The 18255-nt window shown below is 34.3% G+C and overlaps 1 protein-coding gene across 1 annotated transcript in view; it reads left to right on the plus strand.

The window, feature by feature from the left end:
- The window catches only part of SNF4Agamma (SNF4/AMP-activated protein kinase gamma subunit), a 70222-nt gene that overhangs the window by 40036 nt on the left and 11931 nt on the right, over positions 1–18255 (plus strand). Inside the window, exon 8 of the mRNA XM_018542092.1 lies at positions 10011–10144. Within this exon, the coding sequence (XP_018397594.1) occupies positions 10011–10144 (134 nt within the window). The remainder of the gene's footprint in view (positions 1–10010; positions 10145–18255) is intronic.

The raw sequence follows: 18255 nt of genomic DNA on the forward strand, positions 1-18255 counted from the left end.
TTAACTCTTCTTGCTTTAACGCATATCTTATATCATTTATAGTTATTTACCTTTGAGTTTCTAAGACGCGTACATTCTGGTCAAATTCTGGTCTCAAACCTCTGATTATATACATTTTTAACTCATAATCCTCTATATTTCGACCAAGCTGCACACACTGGTTTTTTAAAGCCTCAGCTCTATTCATAAATGCATCCACACTTTCCTCTCTATTCATCCTCTCTATTCATCCTCTCTATTCATAGATTTGATAATTCACTCAGTGATCTCGCTTTCAGTTGTTCTGTCTCTGCTCCCATATTATTCTTGATTAAAATCCACAGTTTATTGGCATCCTTCTCATGGCTATACTTTAGTAATTGAGCCTTGCTCATCGTGTTGATTATTACAGTCCTGGCGGCATAGTTATTGTCGTCCCACTCATTCCACAATGCAAGTTTAACCGCATTGTGATTCTCAGGCTTCTCTGGCGGCTCTATGCCCATCACCTTCTTCCAAAGTCTTTTTGCTCTTAATATTCCTTCGATCTTTTCATTCCATAAAAAATAATTCTTATCATCCAACGGTTCCACGCTTGCGAGATTCCAATTGTCTGCCATTTTTTCGTCACTTCCTCGTAAGTATATCGTCTCGTACTTTTATTCAGATCTGTCCAACCACGCTCTGCTACCAATTGTGAAGGAATATGTTGGATTTGTTCTCAAATAAACACTCACTTCAATTCTCGATATGTATATAATATAATTAATCATGAGATTAATAATACAAAATAGTTTAGGACTGAAAAATGTATCTCGATACTAATGTAGTGTAACCGCCATAAGTTCAGACAAAGGAATAATCCTTCTTCTCCGTTTTGCGTCACATGCGGTGAACAACAGAATTAGGCGCCATTTGCATCGGTAAGTATTCCCTGTGTCGATCATTGGTAAAATCTACTCCACAAGAGTTGCGTTTCAAGACCGAAGATAGTTCGGCGCGCAATTTTGGGGGGAAGTTTCAGATAGAGTTGCGTTTCAAGACCAAAGATAGTTCGGCGCGCAAGTTGGGGGGGGGGGGGGGAATACATATATTACTTTGAATAATATATTGCGAAGAATATTACTACGTCGACCCGCCATCAGAGGTCTATAGATATTCGCTGAGATTCTCGCAAGTGCTTTGATACGCGTATATCTGTATATATAGAATCTCGATTTAATAATTAAAACAGGCGTCTAAGGTAGGCTTCCACTACAATGCCTTACTGATGAGTCCAGTAGTGGAAGTTGGGACGAAACGCCATAATTACGTGATATTCTTTGCAATATATTAGATTGATTTAAAGATTTTAACGAAAATTGGCTCATTGCACTTATTTCATTATATTAGTTTCATAAATTATTATTTTAGTGGTAACAAGGGAATACAATTAACTGTCCCCCTTTGATGAGTTTTTAGTATTATATATGTTGTTCTATGAACAAAATAAAGAAATATTATATATATGAGATTTCCACGTTAATGGGGATAAGTGTCTGGGTAAAATTTGTGAAGTCGTAATAAGACATTTAAGGGCTTAAAATTTTCGTTTTTATATGTAATTTATAAGGAAAAACATGGCGTTTTTTATAATTCAAAGTAGCTGCTCCAATATACGTATATTAGGATGAATAAAAAACTTATGGAAATTATTGAAAACATTTATTTCATTGATCAAGTGGTTAAAAATTCATTCAATTTTCATGAAAATCGATATTTGTGGATTTTTCGAATCACTCGTGAACAATCTGTAGTCATATTTTGAAAATTCGAATTGACGGATTCAGTATAAGTACAGCGTCTGTACTGAATATAAAGCTGTAAAAAAATACGTGTATCTCTCAGTTTTATCTATAGAACATCATATTGTATTAAAGGCTCATCAAAATCGGAGGGAGACAGTTGGTTGTATTCTTTTGTGAAAAATATCAATATTATTTAATTAAATATCAATTTATCACAAAATATTCAAATAACATAATTACATTTAATTGCTAAATTAACACCTGGATATGTTAAAAACTTAATATGAAAAATTTAACAAGGACTGATTTTAACATAACATGCTTTTCACTCTGTATTAGTTATGTAAGATTTTAAATAACATGTAACACTTTCTTCTGCTTCATCCTCTCGAATGTTTCCTTAAATCTTAAAGTCAAACGTCGAGATTCGCTTACATCATTACGCGGAAATGGGAGACTTAGTACGTGGTGTATACATAATGTACGTGTGAATGAACGAAACGCGAGGTTCGTTATTTCGCGTCGGATTGCCGAAGGAAACGATCGATGAAACGGCGAAATATTATCGTATTATCTCTGTGTGTTTAACAAACGGCAGTTACGTTCTCACCGCGCGGAGAATTACTTGACGGCGTTCTTCCGCAGATTCCGTTCTCCGCGACGTCGGTGAACGGCTTCGGAACTTGAGCGGCCGCTTCCGCGACAGCAGATATCAGAGTCATTGTTTGTGTGTAACACACGCATTGTCCGTCTCGTGAAATGCACGGAATAAGCCATCTATTGTCTCATCACCATCACGGCACCGACAATGGCGGCGACACGAGAAGCTCCATCTCGTCCTCCGCGTCGTCGGATATCCGAAACCAGGACACGAGGTTCCTGCAGGAACTGTTGAACCAGAACGAACAGCAACAACAACAAGACAATAACAGGCTTTATCTACACGAGCGACACGTGTCCCGTAGCTCGGTCAGCTCTGCGTATTCCTATGGCTCCTCGTCTTACGGTTCATCTTATGGCTCCAACTCGTCCAATCATCAGCAGTCTGTATATCACACGGTGCACGGTAACATTCACCATCATCCCCTTCATCACTATCATCAGCAGTATCACCATCGAGCAGCGAGCACCGGTAAAGCGTCACCGACGTCACCCAGTCCGACGAATGAGCACGAGAAGCAGCATCATCATCACAGCATACAGGAGATGATACGACATTTCGGTCGACGGTTAGGACATATCAGACGACAAAGTGAGAGTCACGAGAGCCCAAAAAAACGAGGCGAGGATTTCAGAAACAGGAGTCAGAGTCTGGACGGCGGCGCCAGGCATCATCCTCCCATCGGTCCACAAGAGGCCGATTGTGAAACCACCTACAGAATCTATGAGAGCATACTCAGGCAAGGTAACGCGAACAAATGCGACTCGACCTCGATGATGATCTCATTAAATCCTCAGCGAATCACATTTTCCTACATACATACAGCAAATGTTACTATTTTGTACAGCAATGATTAGAAAGCTTAAAAGAAAAGCGCCAACTAATCATGTGACCTGAATGAAAATCGTTTTAACCATATGATTAATATACTATATAGTCACGTGATCAGTTTTCGTCTATTCTGGTATACACGGTTTCTGAATAACAGGTTGAAATCTGTTATTTCCATTGTGCTATTGCCTGTGCTTTTCAATCGTATCTCAGTCTACACGTTGGCCAATCACAGAATAGCTCATTATGTGATCAATTGGCAGTTCTCTCGTAGACCCTCTCTAACAAAGATCATTTACAAAATTACCAAGACTCATGTATGGTAATGCCTTATTTAAATATGAATTTTTTAACGATATATAAAAAGAATAGAGCTTCGAAAAGAGCACTGTTACGTAAATAGTTCTGAAAAAGTGCAGCACAAATTTTAATATCATTGAAATGAATTACTTGTTCCACATAGCGTCATTTAACGTATACTGAAAAAAATAATGTATCAACAATACTATTTTAATTGAAAATAATCTTGTTGATATAACAACAGTATTAATGAAAGAAATAGTATTATTAAAACAAGAGTATATAAGTATTTATTTTATTAGCGTTATTAAATTAAAATTATTTTTAATTAAAATAATGCTGTTGATACATCCTTTTTTTCAGTGTGTATGTATTTATTTCTACACACGTACGCACACGCACACACACGCACACTATATTCTCTCTATAACATTTACTTGTTAGGTCAAAAGTTCGAAACCACTTTTTAAAAATTGACATTTTTGATCATTACTCAATATCTATAACAATGTATTTAGTTAACAATTATCTTGAAAACCATTAACAGTTTGAATTTAAAAAATTATTGTTGAAACATTTGGTATGGATATTTAAAAGTAATCTTAAAAATGTTAATTTTTAAAAAGTTTCCAAATTTTTGATCTACAGTATACTATATACTATATGTACCATATATTTTTAAAGAAAGCAATTCAATCAATTAATTATTTATGTTACAACAAAATGGAAAATTTCATAAAATGCACTGCTATAAATTTGATAAGAAATTAGGAACCAATCATTTTGACTATTTTAGGTGTCAAAAAGAAGAAAAGAGTGGAAAACGCGAATAATTGGATGGGTAATCGTGTCGCTCTCGAGCAAACATACTATTTCGATTTCCTGACTATTTTTGGTTGCGCAATATGTTTTTGTATGGGCGCGTGCGGAAATTTCTCTCGCGTGTCACTAAATTGGCTTGTCCGCGTAGGATATTGTTTCTGTTACATATACATTCCCGCGAGTACACCAGTTCATACTGATGTCAATTTAAACGCGATGTACTCGGATGTCGTAAATAACGGAACGGTGAAAAGTGTATGGGCGAATATTTAACGGAATAATTAATAACAGTACATATGAACAAGGAAATGGTGCCTGTATTAATTTTCTTATAATAAAATTCAATTTACCGCAGTGTGTTTCACTTTGTAGCTGATATTCTGAACGAGCACTCCTCAGGATTTTAATTAGAAGCTCTTGAAACTTACGCTGAGTTTTTTTTATGTCTTTATATAAACGTTGATTTGAAGCAAGTAAATGTAAATATATGTAGTTTAAAAAAGATGCTTGTATATTTAAAAAAATATATTTACATTTTTAAAAACCTTTTTTTTTCAGCATTTTCGTATCAGCGACGTAGTTTCTTTATATTTGTCTTCCCCGATTACCATCTCTAGCATTTTCTCGTGATCTTCGATTCTATTTCTAGCACAGTCATTCGATTCGCTTCATCCCGCAAAGCTCAGCCTTCATAAAGCTCGGTGATTATTGGTGGTATAAGCTTGCCTTGACCTGACCGCCGTTATATTACCGCTTATGACAATTGCGACAAGCGTATAACGGCTTATTATTAATCTTAAGTATTTGTAAAAACGAGATTGAAAGTTGTTTTCCTAGAAATTCTCGCGTACAGGAAGAACGATTTTACTGATGTATTTAAAACACTAAATACACAGATCTGAAAATAATTTTTAAAAATTCAAACATGATGAACAACCTTGCAAAAAGTTTTTAACATTATCGTTATCGTCATGAGCGTTCTACATAGTTATTTTGATAGTTTAACAAAAGTATTTTTAAATGAGTATTTGTTAAATGTTTTTCATAATTTAGCAAAACCTTCTATAGTTTAAGAATGTATAAGGTGTACAGTTTCTGCAAAAAGTGATTGAAATTGGAAATTTTATACTTGTATAAAAATTAATATACAAAACAATTCAATATTTACTAATATTTAATGTTCAATAATAATTAATAAATTTAATTTTATATAGTTTTAATAAAAATTAAAAATATCAGTTGTCAAAGGGCAGAATTTAATAAAAATATTTTAATTATTTTTTAAAAACATTTCAAATTCAAATAATTTTTGATACAGGTTCTAATTTCTAAATAATCGTCAAACTATTTGAATTATTTTCAAATACAATATAGAAAAATCTGTAATATCTCTTAATAATTTTTCTCATTTTATAAAGAAATGCACTTAAAAAAAATAAAACTAAATCTTAATAAATACTTGCTTGATAGTACGAATTTTATATTTATTTATGGTAAATAAATATTTACTGAATAAAAATGATAATTAAATTGAATTAATGGTTTTTGTACCGAACAATAAATAAATATTTACAATTAGTAAATATCAGTTAGTACTATTTAATGAGTACTATTAAATGAATATTCATTAAAATTTAGTACATTTTTTCTCATATTGTATATGTGTAACACATTTTTAATTTCAATCAAGGTAACAAAATAAAAATTCTCGATTTGTTATGTTTTTACGCTGAAATTGCTTTTACTGCGCAACATTTTTTTCTCAGCTATAATCAATGTTAATTAATCTTTCACAAGTTGATCTTTCACATTTCCCGCGAGCGAGACAAACGCGTACATTTATATCTCGCCATTTATTTCTCAAGGCGGCGACTGAAGAACTTGCCAATTAGCGTACTAATTTGTTGAATAATATACAATCGCTTCTCGCGAAATTTGTCGCGACAATTCGACTATTCGCAAATATCCGCCCGTTATTGAGCGCGCGTATCGCGAAACGCGCTCGTGAAATAAACACTGCGCCGATAAAGCGGGATATCGCTCGAACGTGTTGCGCTGAGGAAGCGTATTTAATCGTAGAAACGTGCGCGAATGGCCTTCGCCGAGAAAAAATAAAATTCCAAGTCCCAGGTTCCGAGGAGGTTCCCTCCAGTGTGGTCAGTAGCTCCAATTTCGATTCTCGTTCTACTTTACGAGATAATTACCACATGCCATCAACACAATCTAAAAAATATCGTGTGGATTTAATTAATACTACACGATGTACATGTATTATAATTCTTTTAATATTAATATCAACATGGTGTGGATTTAACACCACGGATTTTAAATTTACACCATGATGGTGTTGATATAAATACCAGAGGTTATAAATCTATATCATGTTGGCATGAATATTAATTAACACCAACATGGTGAGAATTATATAGACACCGCGTTGTAAATTTATACCAATATCTTTTAGAGTACAGTTTTTGATGAATATTAAACGTTTTTTGCAGTCAGTACATCGGTTATTGATGTTCATTTATGAAAGAACAGTTTTTACTGAAGTATCTAAAAATTTTAGTTAGATAAAGATCTGAAAATAAATTTTGTTGGACTTAAAATAATATTATATAGGATGCTCTAACTCTGAATGTTAGAACATTACAATTTTTTGCATCATGTTTATCATGTTTGAATTTCTTATGACCTATATAATTATTTTGATGATCCAACAAATATTTTTTCAGATCTGCCTAAGTTTTTATATGTTTCAGCAAATTCTTTCCATTGCAATGCATATTAATTGCATGATAAATGCAAAAACGGGAAAGAAATCCAAGTCCGCGTTTTTTCATACTATTACCAAATTATATCCAATTTGAGTTATTTTTAATTATTTCTATAGATTGCTCCTGTTATATTAAATATGACGTTAATTTATAACTAAAACAATGGAGTTAAACAATTTAACTCAAAAATTTATATATAATTTTACATTAAATTAAATTTATTATTTACTACAAAGTGCATGCTAATTGTAAGTGCATATAATATTGGTATGAACGTTGTTTACTTTATATCTGACCATAGAAATATTATAATTGATCTACCTACACACATTTTGATATACGTGAAAGTTAAAACAAGTAAATAAGAAGCATCAAATACTATCAAAATTAAATTTTGGAATAATAATTCTGTATTCTGTTATTTTAAATATATTTAATTTGGATATATGTGATTGCACGCCAATTACTTTCGGAATTACAACATAAACTGAAATAATATTAATAATCTTATAAATTAAATACGATCGCTGATTTAAAAAGCTAATAGAAAATAATCGGCGTGCAGTTATATATTTGAAACATGTTTATCTAAAAATAAATATATGTGTATAGATGTTATTTTTCCTCATATTAAATTTATATCAGACTTTTCTACATATATAAATAAAGATAAGAATATACGGGGAGAATCAGCATAGTAATTGGTATGCAATATAATAATATAAATATTTTTAATTGTCTATAAACGTATACATACAAAATATGTCATCGTTTATGAACAATTAAAAATATTCACATTATTATATTGCACATCAGTTATTATGTTGACTCGTATTTCCCTGTATATTTTTTTTTAGTTTTTCTCATCTTTAACCATATTCAGCGCTAGTTTTTATTTAGTTGATTTGTTCATACATCTGTCCTGTTTCTAACTTTATTATTAAAAATCAAATATTACAAAATGCTATTTAACTCAATGATTTTTTAATATGTTATCACACTACTTCTTTGATATGTAACAGTGCAGGTGATTACACTTTGAAAGAAAACTGGTAATATTACGTAGATAAAAACCTGCTTCTTTATGCAGGATTCAACAGTGATTCGATAAATACATAATTACGTAAGACTAGCAATGTTTTTTTTTCTACATAAATGCAGATAAGACTCATTTACATAAATTAATACTTGTTCCGGCTCTACTATGATATATTCACATTTATCACAAACAGATACATTATTACATAATTTTTCTTGGTCTGATGCGAGAAATTAATAGATGGGATAAATAGCATAAAATTATTTTGGTTGAAATCGGCACGAATTTCAAAAGGAGGCGTCTCAGAAGTTTATGATATACGATCTCGTCAGTAAAAAGATACATCAAACGGACGTAAGTCAGACTCGGTCATATTTCTTCGGACATAGTAGGAATGTAAATAACGAGTCATGTCTTACGTAATAATCACAATGACAAATTTCGCGCATCTGTCGATAAATTGTCTAACATTACATGGGCTATTATGATCGAAATCCAAGACGATTGGATTAATTGTAACCATTAAAACTGTTTACAATGATAGAAACATAACATGATCAAAGTCGAGTGATTCAAACTTGACATATATGTTTGGTGCACGATTAGTTTTTGCTGAAGTATATATCTATCTAAAAATTTAGTTAGATGCAGGAAATAATTTTGCTGGATTATTAGAATAATTAGGAAATAATTAAGCGTGACGATATTTCGGTAACCAGTTTGAGCGTCTGTCATAATTAATTTAACACAAGGTGAAATTATGTTAGGAATACCATAAATATTATGTGAAAAAATTAACACAAAAATGTAATACTGACATAATTCATAAGCAAACTGTGAATTTATCTCTTATTCAGTTAAGTAAGTTAACATTTATAATACGTTAAATTAACACGTATTTTATTTGTGTGTGGTTATCTTAAACTTTACGTTTTAAAATACATTATTTTTACGTTATTTGTTTATTTGCTCATAAATTATGTTATTTTTGTTCTAAGAAATGTTGAATATCAATTTAACACAAAATTTTAAAAAGAATTTGAGTGGACTGATTTTAATGCAAACATAAAATGCTTTTTACTGTGTAATTGATTTTTTAGATTTTTTAGATACTGCAGCGAAATCGTTCTCTTTATATAGGATCACGGTATTAATGAAATAAATATAAACTTTTATTTTACGAAAAAAGATTAGTTTTCTTTTTTTATACATTTCTCTTACAGGTAATATACCTACTTTTCTCTGTATAGATCGTTTCTTTTATTATTCCGCGAGAAGTATCCAAGTGAAATTATCGAAGAATAAATATAATAATTTACGAGATACAGTTATATTTGATCAGTCTAGTATAAAGTCTGCGATAAAATATTATATTTCGATGGTTCACAGTTTGATCGCACAGGATACATGAAGTATCGATGATCTTATTTTTTACATATATCACTGTATCTATAATATCGATGTATTTTTTTTTAGTACTTAAATTTATTTCGTATAGCTACAAAATAATGACCAGTACGAATGTACTGTGGCGTGATTGCACGTGCAGTCTCAATCTTTATATTTGTATTTTATAACATAAAATATGTATTTTATTAATATATAATGTATTGATTATGTAAATAATATATGTTATTAATATTTCGTAATAATATTATAATTATTATAATAAAAATAATATAGAATTATTTATATCCTTATAATAGAGAAAGATAAATAATTTAATATATTACTTATAATATAATTATTTGCATAACAAAATTTTCTCTCAGTTTTACGTTATCTTTTTTTACATACAATCTACTTTGTTTCAGGTGCATATAGAAGAAGTTCATTAGATCCAACGGCACGGAGATTATCCCTCGGAGCACCCGCGATACCTCATCGAGCATCCGATGCTTGCCTGGATCCGGTTCACGCTGCCATACTCTTCAGGGACGCACGAGGGGCAAGTTGATTGCCAATTATTGATTGCAAAAAGCTCCTCAAATTATACATGCATTTGCGCAAATGTGACGCTAAAAGTCGCAGTACAGTATTATAAATTAATTTTACATTCGCATCAGTTCGCAATCTGCTTTACCGTAGCGAGACAGATATCTGATTTACAAACGTCGATAAGGACACTTTCTGCTGATGATAAACTAGTGCACTTCAGTAAATTTACCGCGCATTGATAAATTATCTATACGAGATTGCAGGTTCCGTTCAATGGAGGACCTGCAATTACATCTCCTCTCTCAGTATTTCGTTTTATTTATTTATATCCTGTAGCGCACAATGGAAGACAAATAGGAATAAATATAAAATATTAGAAAAATAAAAAAATTACGAATAGAGAGATTGTTAAATGTACCGCACAATGGACACAAATAAAATGACATGATATGATTTATATCTTATCTATAGGTATCCATTATGCATTAATTTTTTGTCTCTAATGTTTAATATTATTTTGACGGATACAAATCAAATATAAAACATATAATATGTCTTACATTTTATTTGTAGTTATTGAGCGTTACGTTTAATCTTTATTCCTATATATATATATATATATATTAAGGGCAGGAATAAATATTAAATATTAGAATTTATAAATATATATATATCATATATATATATATATATATATGATATATATATATTTATAAATTCTAATATTTAATATTTATTCCTGCCCTTAATATTTCCTCCATTGTGTGAGTCTTTTCAAGGAGCTTTAAGATATTGTACAATTCAATTCGCGCAATTGAATTGTATGATATCTAAAACATAGATACATACAGTCGACATTTCGTATTTTGTTTTTAAGAAAATTCTCTCTCGAGTAACATTTATCAGGATTATTCCGCTCGCATAGAGAAGAGTACTTATTGGCACGAGAGCGGGGAATAAATATGTTAATATTATTATTATCTCGGTCTTCCTCGTACGCAGTTATAGAAAGAGGGAGTTTCATTTCTATTAGATACTATTATTTCATGAGTCTCGATTCCTTTCCCTTCTTTGTTTCTTCCCGTTTACTTTTACCTTCCCATGGAGGCGCTAAGTACATATTTAAACATATTTATCGACGTCCTTATCTCGTGCGTGATAGTTGCCACGACTGATACTGAGAACTGTGAACGTCGTGATCTGGACTCGCTAACTTGCCGATCCCTAGGAAGTAACGTCATTCAAGGACGCTCTTGCCCTGCCTGGACCATTTTCCTTTTCACGTGGGGATTCTTAAAAACTCAAGATAATTTGCGCGGTGAATTTAATTAATTGCTCGACTTATGACGGCGGCGTCGTCGGCCCCCGAGGAGGCGTTTGCGTCCGCGCGCTTCCCGTTGTGCGCGCACATAAGCGATGCGCCGTAAATTTCATACACACAACGTGTGTGTCGCCGAGCCTCGACGAACCGTCGTCGGGCGCCGGCCTGGACGGTGTGATCCAGTTGAGCACGAGCTACCGAGCTTGGCGTCGGGTGACCGCCGAGGAAGCTGACGACAGCCGTGGCAAGTCTCCCGCGTTTGCGCCTCTCGTCTCTCTTAATGTTCGCGGGAGTCCTCGCGACCGAGGTTCTTCGCCGCTATTCGGACTCTACCGTAATCCGCGCGGAATCACTTCTCGCCGCCGCTTACCGTTACTGAACAACAAACGTCAACGTGTATCTCTCGGAGAAGTCGGTCCAATTCGCACCTGTCACCTCTCTCTGCTCGCCACGAGCTCTTCCGTCTTGGTGAATTTTTTTTCTAAGTGTTCTCGCTCGCTCGCTCTCTCGAAAGAGAGAGAGAGAGAGAGAGAGAGAGGGAGAGAGGAAGAGCGAAGACAAGAGTGCGTGTCCAAGAAATCGATCGGCCTTTCCCGCGAGATCGGTACAATGAGCTCTTATACGGAAATAGAATTAAAAAAAAAAAAATACTGGAAATTTCTTTTTATTAAATCCATTTAAAATATTAATTCTTTGGTTAATACTTTCTAGGTTGGATTTTTCATTTTTTGGTTGACTTGTGTTTTAAATTTACTCGTCACTTGATAATGTAAAAATTGTATTTTTCTAGCCATAAGTAATCATTAAACTAATAATTTTGTAGTGATAACTTAAAAAGTTACTTACGACAAAATTATCAGTTTAGTGATTAGCTAAAAAAAGAAATGCATGCAAGCATAGAAAATACAATTTTTACATTAAGTTAAGTCTAACTACAAGTTAATTAGAAAATGAAAAACCGGACTCCACAGTGTGACATTCTCGAAGTTTAAATCCTTTATTGCGTTATAACGTACTTTTCTATTAATATCTACTTTGCTTGTTGTCGTTATGTTCTTTAACGTGTTGATTGAAAAAGAATAGTTATAATATCTCGTATGGTAGACAGCTGATAAAACGGTATATAGAGTAGGACTGAAAGGTTAAAATAACAGTGCTTTAATATTTAAAATAAGTAATTAATCCCTGCGTCTTTTTTTTTCCATACTGGAAAAAGAGTCTGACTGCATCAATTAGAATCCTGGTTGAAAATACAGACGAATCAGAATTTTCTGGTTGAAAATCTATTATAATTTTAATTGAGATAATATCAGAATTCGGATTGACATGTAATTAGAATCTTCCGGTTTGTTCATTTTTAACCGGAAATTTTGCTGGAGTATCAAATTTCTATAAAGACGCCGATAGCGCTCGATTAACGCGTGCGTTTCTGAGGGTGCGACCAATGAATTGTCATCATTTTCGAGCGTGAACGTCTGTCGTGTCGCACAATCGACGGACACGCAACATTCTCGACGCGAGTACGCGAGTTACCGTGGCAATTCCTCTACGCGGATCTCGCGCAGTCGCCGATATTTGCACAGAGTTAGTACCCATCCACCGTTTGAAAGCCGAACACGGAGGTGTTGCGTGAAGTGGATCACCTTTTTCGGAGAGTCTCCCGGGTGGGAGAGGGACTCTTTGGGGTGAAGTTACGACGTAGTTTAATCTCTCCAGTAATCCCTCGGGCCTAGGTCGATGAGCGACGATGCAAACACTTGTTGCTATAGAAAAACGTGTGCGCGGAGCGCAACGATATAGCGCGCCGATATAATGATTTCGGAGTGGCGCGTCCCTTCACGGTGGATGTCCCTGACCTAACCACCCTCGCGCGCCGCTTTTCACGGCCAGTCGGGTGCGATAGCACTCGCGAGCTTATCAAAATAATCGCGATAAAATGACTCGAAATAACGAGCGAGCGGGGACTCTTGGACGTTTCGCCCCGTTTTCCCGACTTCTGGCCCGATGAGTGGGAAAAACTGGTTTACCATGTTTTTATTGCGTCACAATTATCGCGGGACCGATGAGGTCGCGTCTCTTCGCGCTCTTGATCGACGTGTGCGCGTGTGTCTAACACTAGGAGTACCGAGTGGTCGTTATTGATCGTTTTCATTTTTTAGCCGTTTATATAACTGAATGATGTACAATATTTAGAATGTTTACATAAAAATATTATCAGACACTAAAATCTCGGATAATTGGCCTTTTTCTTACATTAAAGAAATTATTAAATCTTAATATATATTATATTAACATTTACTTGAAGTATAAATAAATATTTACTCAAAAATATTATAGTTAAATTAATGGATTTTTATATCAAATATATGTTTATATTTAGTAAATATTTACTTTTAGAACTATTCAAATAAATTATTTATTAAAATTTAGAATTTTTTGTCATGTTAGTGTAACGCAGTTTATAAAAAAATCAATGTCGTAAAATGGCCTCCACAAAGTTCTGACCTCAACCTGATTGAACATTAATAAGTTCGCTTAAAGAAAAGGATCCGTAAAATTCACTTTGAAACAGGACTTATTACGATTATGGAAGATTTAGGACAAATAACGAAATCCATTCACAGGAAACTAGAAAAGAATTGCAGAAGTTAGGAAACGCAACAAAAGGAAGCGCAATAAATATGAAACATTGGCGTTCAGCAGAAAGAGCAGCTTTGCAACTGTTGTAAAAGTCTTTAATATAATTGACCATGACCTTGCTTTCTTGCTGGACATAAATGTATAAACCAGTCATATTAAAGAATCTTACAACAGTTGCAAAGCTGCTTTGTTTGCTGAACATATAGCCAATAATAGTTTATTTAAAAATAAAATGTTGGTTCTGTTAATGAACTTTTTATTCAATAAAGTTTGTTGAATTTATTTTATTTATAAACAAATTATTTATTTGAAGTAAATACAACAAACTTTGTTATATTTATTTTGATCTACATAGACATTTTTATAAGTTAGAACTTTTTATTTTTACTTTTTTTTTTTTTACAAAAATATACTTATTTTTTAACATCGTCGTTTTAAAAACTCGTTAATTTATTAATCTGTCTTTATATATACTAAGAATTATAAAATTTATAAGAGTGTTCAACAATTTTGAATGTGACAGTATTTCTTACGTAAAAGATAAGATTCTGAATTTTCCTGACTTTTCAATAATTATCATATATCGTTTTTACTGATGAAATATTTAGTTTTTTATAACTTTCTTTATTTTCTTAGTATAATATATCCACTTGGTTCTTTTAGAGTCTCTTTTACCAACCTCGGTTAAGCTAACCGACCGTTACATGGTTGCCAACATGAGGACTAAACACAATTCGTTATTAGAGAAGGAAGAAATGTTTTTAATCTGTATTTTTATAACTTGTATTTCTGTACATATTACACCAAAGGAAGAGGTTAAGATCTGACAAAGCGAAACACGTTTATAGTTTATAGTCCTCAAGTTAGCAACTATGTAACGGTCGGTTAGCTTAATCAAGCTTGGTGAAAGAGATCCTTAGGGCCAATTTCACCAACGTCGGTTAAGCTAACCGACGGTTAAAGTGTCAACCGTGATTGGTTTATTCTGGTCAAAGACAAATGCGATTGGATAATTCCATTGGAATTAACCGTCGGTTAGCTTAACCATTAGCGACGTTGGTGAAATTGGCCCTTAATGAGTAAGAATGTTGGTACTTCCAATGTTAACGTTGAAAAATGTAGAAATCGCAACAAGATTGTCCACGCTGGAAACTGTCTAATAAAAGTTTGGACAGTGAGTTTTGATTGGTCCACCATGCTCTAACAACTCCCGAGGGGGGCGGGGGGAGAGAGAGAGAGAGAGAAATATGAAAATAGAAGAAAAAAGAGAAAAAATATAAATATATAACTTTATCTCTCGTGTGATTTTGACAAAACCGCGTCGTGTCCAAACTTTAATAGCTGGATAACTCTCCATTTTATAAAACTAATTGCACTTTAATTACCCCGTCGCACTCTCATTAAATTTATTTCTTTGTTGTTATTTTCGAGTGTTTTAAAAATTGTTCCTTCTTTTATATTTCTTATTAAAGAATCTCTCTAATCCACATGGGGAGAAAAAGCGTTTCGAAGTTGGGCAACTTCCTGCTTCGCGAAGTCCGGCTGTTTACAAACAATCGTGGATTCGGAACTATATTTAGAAGCCGCTGCCAACCGCTCGTGGATCTGGCCGACGGAATCGTGAATATTGGCCACGTCTTCGTTTTGACGAGCGCGAGAGACAAACGAGGTCTCATTTTCGCCCGCATAGAGATACTTAATTGACGCCTCCATGCGTTCGTTTCTCAAGTAATTCGACATCTTTCTCGCATCTGGCGAACGATCGCCGTTCAAATATAATATACACATCCAACAATCCCTATCGTGTTCAACGTGCAAACGTTTTAGATAACGAATCTTTGTGTCTCGGGCCTCTCGGCGCGCGTAATCTTTATTTACGCGTATGTTATCACGAGGGAGGGGAGAACTCCGTCGAAACAATATTTAGTGAACGTATCGCGGATCCGCTGAAACCGCTAGCGCACCATACCGTGTTTTGTAAATCCGAAGTTCAAGTCGTTTCCCATATAGAATCGCTAGTAGTTACAACAAAACTAACGCTTAGCCAACGCTACGACTGTCGACTGACGGTTAACTGTTCTGTCAACTAATACTGGACCATCACTGGTAAATAACTGACTGTTAAATGACGGCCAAAGTTCTGTCAGACAGTACCAGGCCATCACTGGCAAATGACTGGCTAAAATTACTGGGCCAGTACTGTCTGCCGGTACTGGGTCAGAACTCAGTCCATTGTAAAATTCTGCATGGGTTCTCTCAGCGATCACGGTTTCCGCCCGGTTTTCGCCTTCTCGCGAGAGGACGAACCGCGTCAACAAGTTGCCGCGTCGAGTGTCGCACGCGTTGCTTCTCTTCCTCCTCTTCCTTCATCTCGCGTGCGTGTGTGACGCACGCGATGTGTACTTTTTTATCTCCCACAACGGCCTTGCGGACGAACGCGAGTTATATCGAAACTTTGTCGTCGCGCGCCTACGCCTGTTATTGTAAAAAAAATTCCGCGTTACACGCCCATGATGATAACGAGCTATGTCGCGGTAACGCCTGCTGTCTGTTTCTGCCGTTGCTATACACTCGGCGAGTGCTTCGCGGAGAATTCTCACGTGGGCGTCTCGTTTATATAAATCTAGATCACATCCTTAAATCGCCGGTGCCGCGCACCGTGTTTTGCAAATCCCAAGCTCAACTTTGCTTCTCTCATCGAGGCGGGAATTGTAGTTTCCGCCTAATTTTCGCCTCCTTGCGAGTGGACGAACCGCGTCAACAAGTTGTGTCAGAGATTGTCGCTGAATCAATGACTGCGTTTAATAGAACATTTATTTTATAACTGTTGAAATAAGCTTTCTTCGCTAAGATAGGACTACTCTAAATTAGACCTATCTAAAACTTAGCTCGCACAAATCAAGTGCTCTTTCTCTTCTTTGTCTCATTGAAATAGAGAGAAAAAAAGAATAGACGTGTTATAGTTCTGCTCAATAATAAATTAGTGCTTTATTCTGTTTTGTTTTTTATTTATCTTATTCAACAAGACGATGGAGACATAGAAGCGTATAACTCGCGGATAAGTTTTGGACAGCCTTAGAGTCTTAGAACACCAATATATACTGAATCGATTAGTTAAAGACTCTTAATGTCCATTTCTATCAATGCAGATTAATTTAATCTTGATTTTATTTATTCTTTTTTTTTAATTCTTATAATTGGAAAAAGATAAAAAGTAATTAAATCGAAATTAATTTTAATCAGTGAGTATTCAGTGATTTCCTGATATAATTGATTTCTACACTTAGATCCAGCGAAAAACCAATCATATTAAAGAATCATTGAGTGCTCACTGATCAGTTTTTTTGATGAACGTATCATGATGAATCAAATAATTTTTACTTTTTTTAGACAGCCTATAATTGAACACCCTGCAACGAATTTTTGATTTTTTGGTGTTTTCAGAATACATCAGGCTTGTCCAATTTTAGCTCCGGAACCAAAACGCGAAGCTATCGGTGTAAAATTTCAATGCAGATAAGATTTCAGGGATTGTAAAGTATTGACGAGTCGATGGTTTTGTATTTTAGCTCTGGAGCTCAAATTGGACAGGTCTGAGATAGACTCTGTCTATCTTTAGATTTAGAAATATAATTCAATCTCACTGTGAAGAAAATTTCTAACAGTTGAAAAATAAACGGCCAGTGTCTGCGTTCAGCTGAAAAAACAACTTTATAACTGTTGTAAAATTGTTTAATATGATTTATTCATCTAGGTCTAGTAAGAAACAAGGACAAAAGCCAGTCATATTAAAAAACCTTACAACAGTTGCGAAGTTACTTTTTCTGTTGAACGCAGTCTATCTCGAACTTGTCGAACGACTGATGAGGAAGAAACGAGCGAAAAAGAGGAAAAAAGAGCCCACGTGGTCCAGTGGTCACTCTCGGTTAAATTTCCGCCAGGAAACATGGTGTCATCCTATTTTTAGATTCGATCAAGCTTGCTATTTAGTTTCACGCAACAACGCCTCCGATTTTCGTTTTTTTTTTTTTAAATGAATAATTCCGCTGACTCCGCCAAATACCAAATCTTATTGATGATGTAATAAATATAGCGCGCGCCCGAGAGAGAGAGGGGGAGAGAGAGAGAGAGAGAGAGAGAGAGAGAGAGAGAGAGAGAGA

Source organism: Cyphomyrmex costatus, unplaced genomic scaffold, assembly GCF_001594065.2.
Source record: "Cyphomyrmex costatus isolate MS0001 unplaced genomic scaffold, Ccosl1.0 scaffold302, whole genome shotgun sequence".
Classification (NCBI taxonomy): domain Eukaryota; kingdom Metazoa; phylum Arthropoda; class Insecta; order Hymenoptera; family Formicidae; genus Cyphomyrmex; species Cyphomyrmex costatus.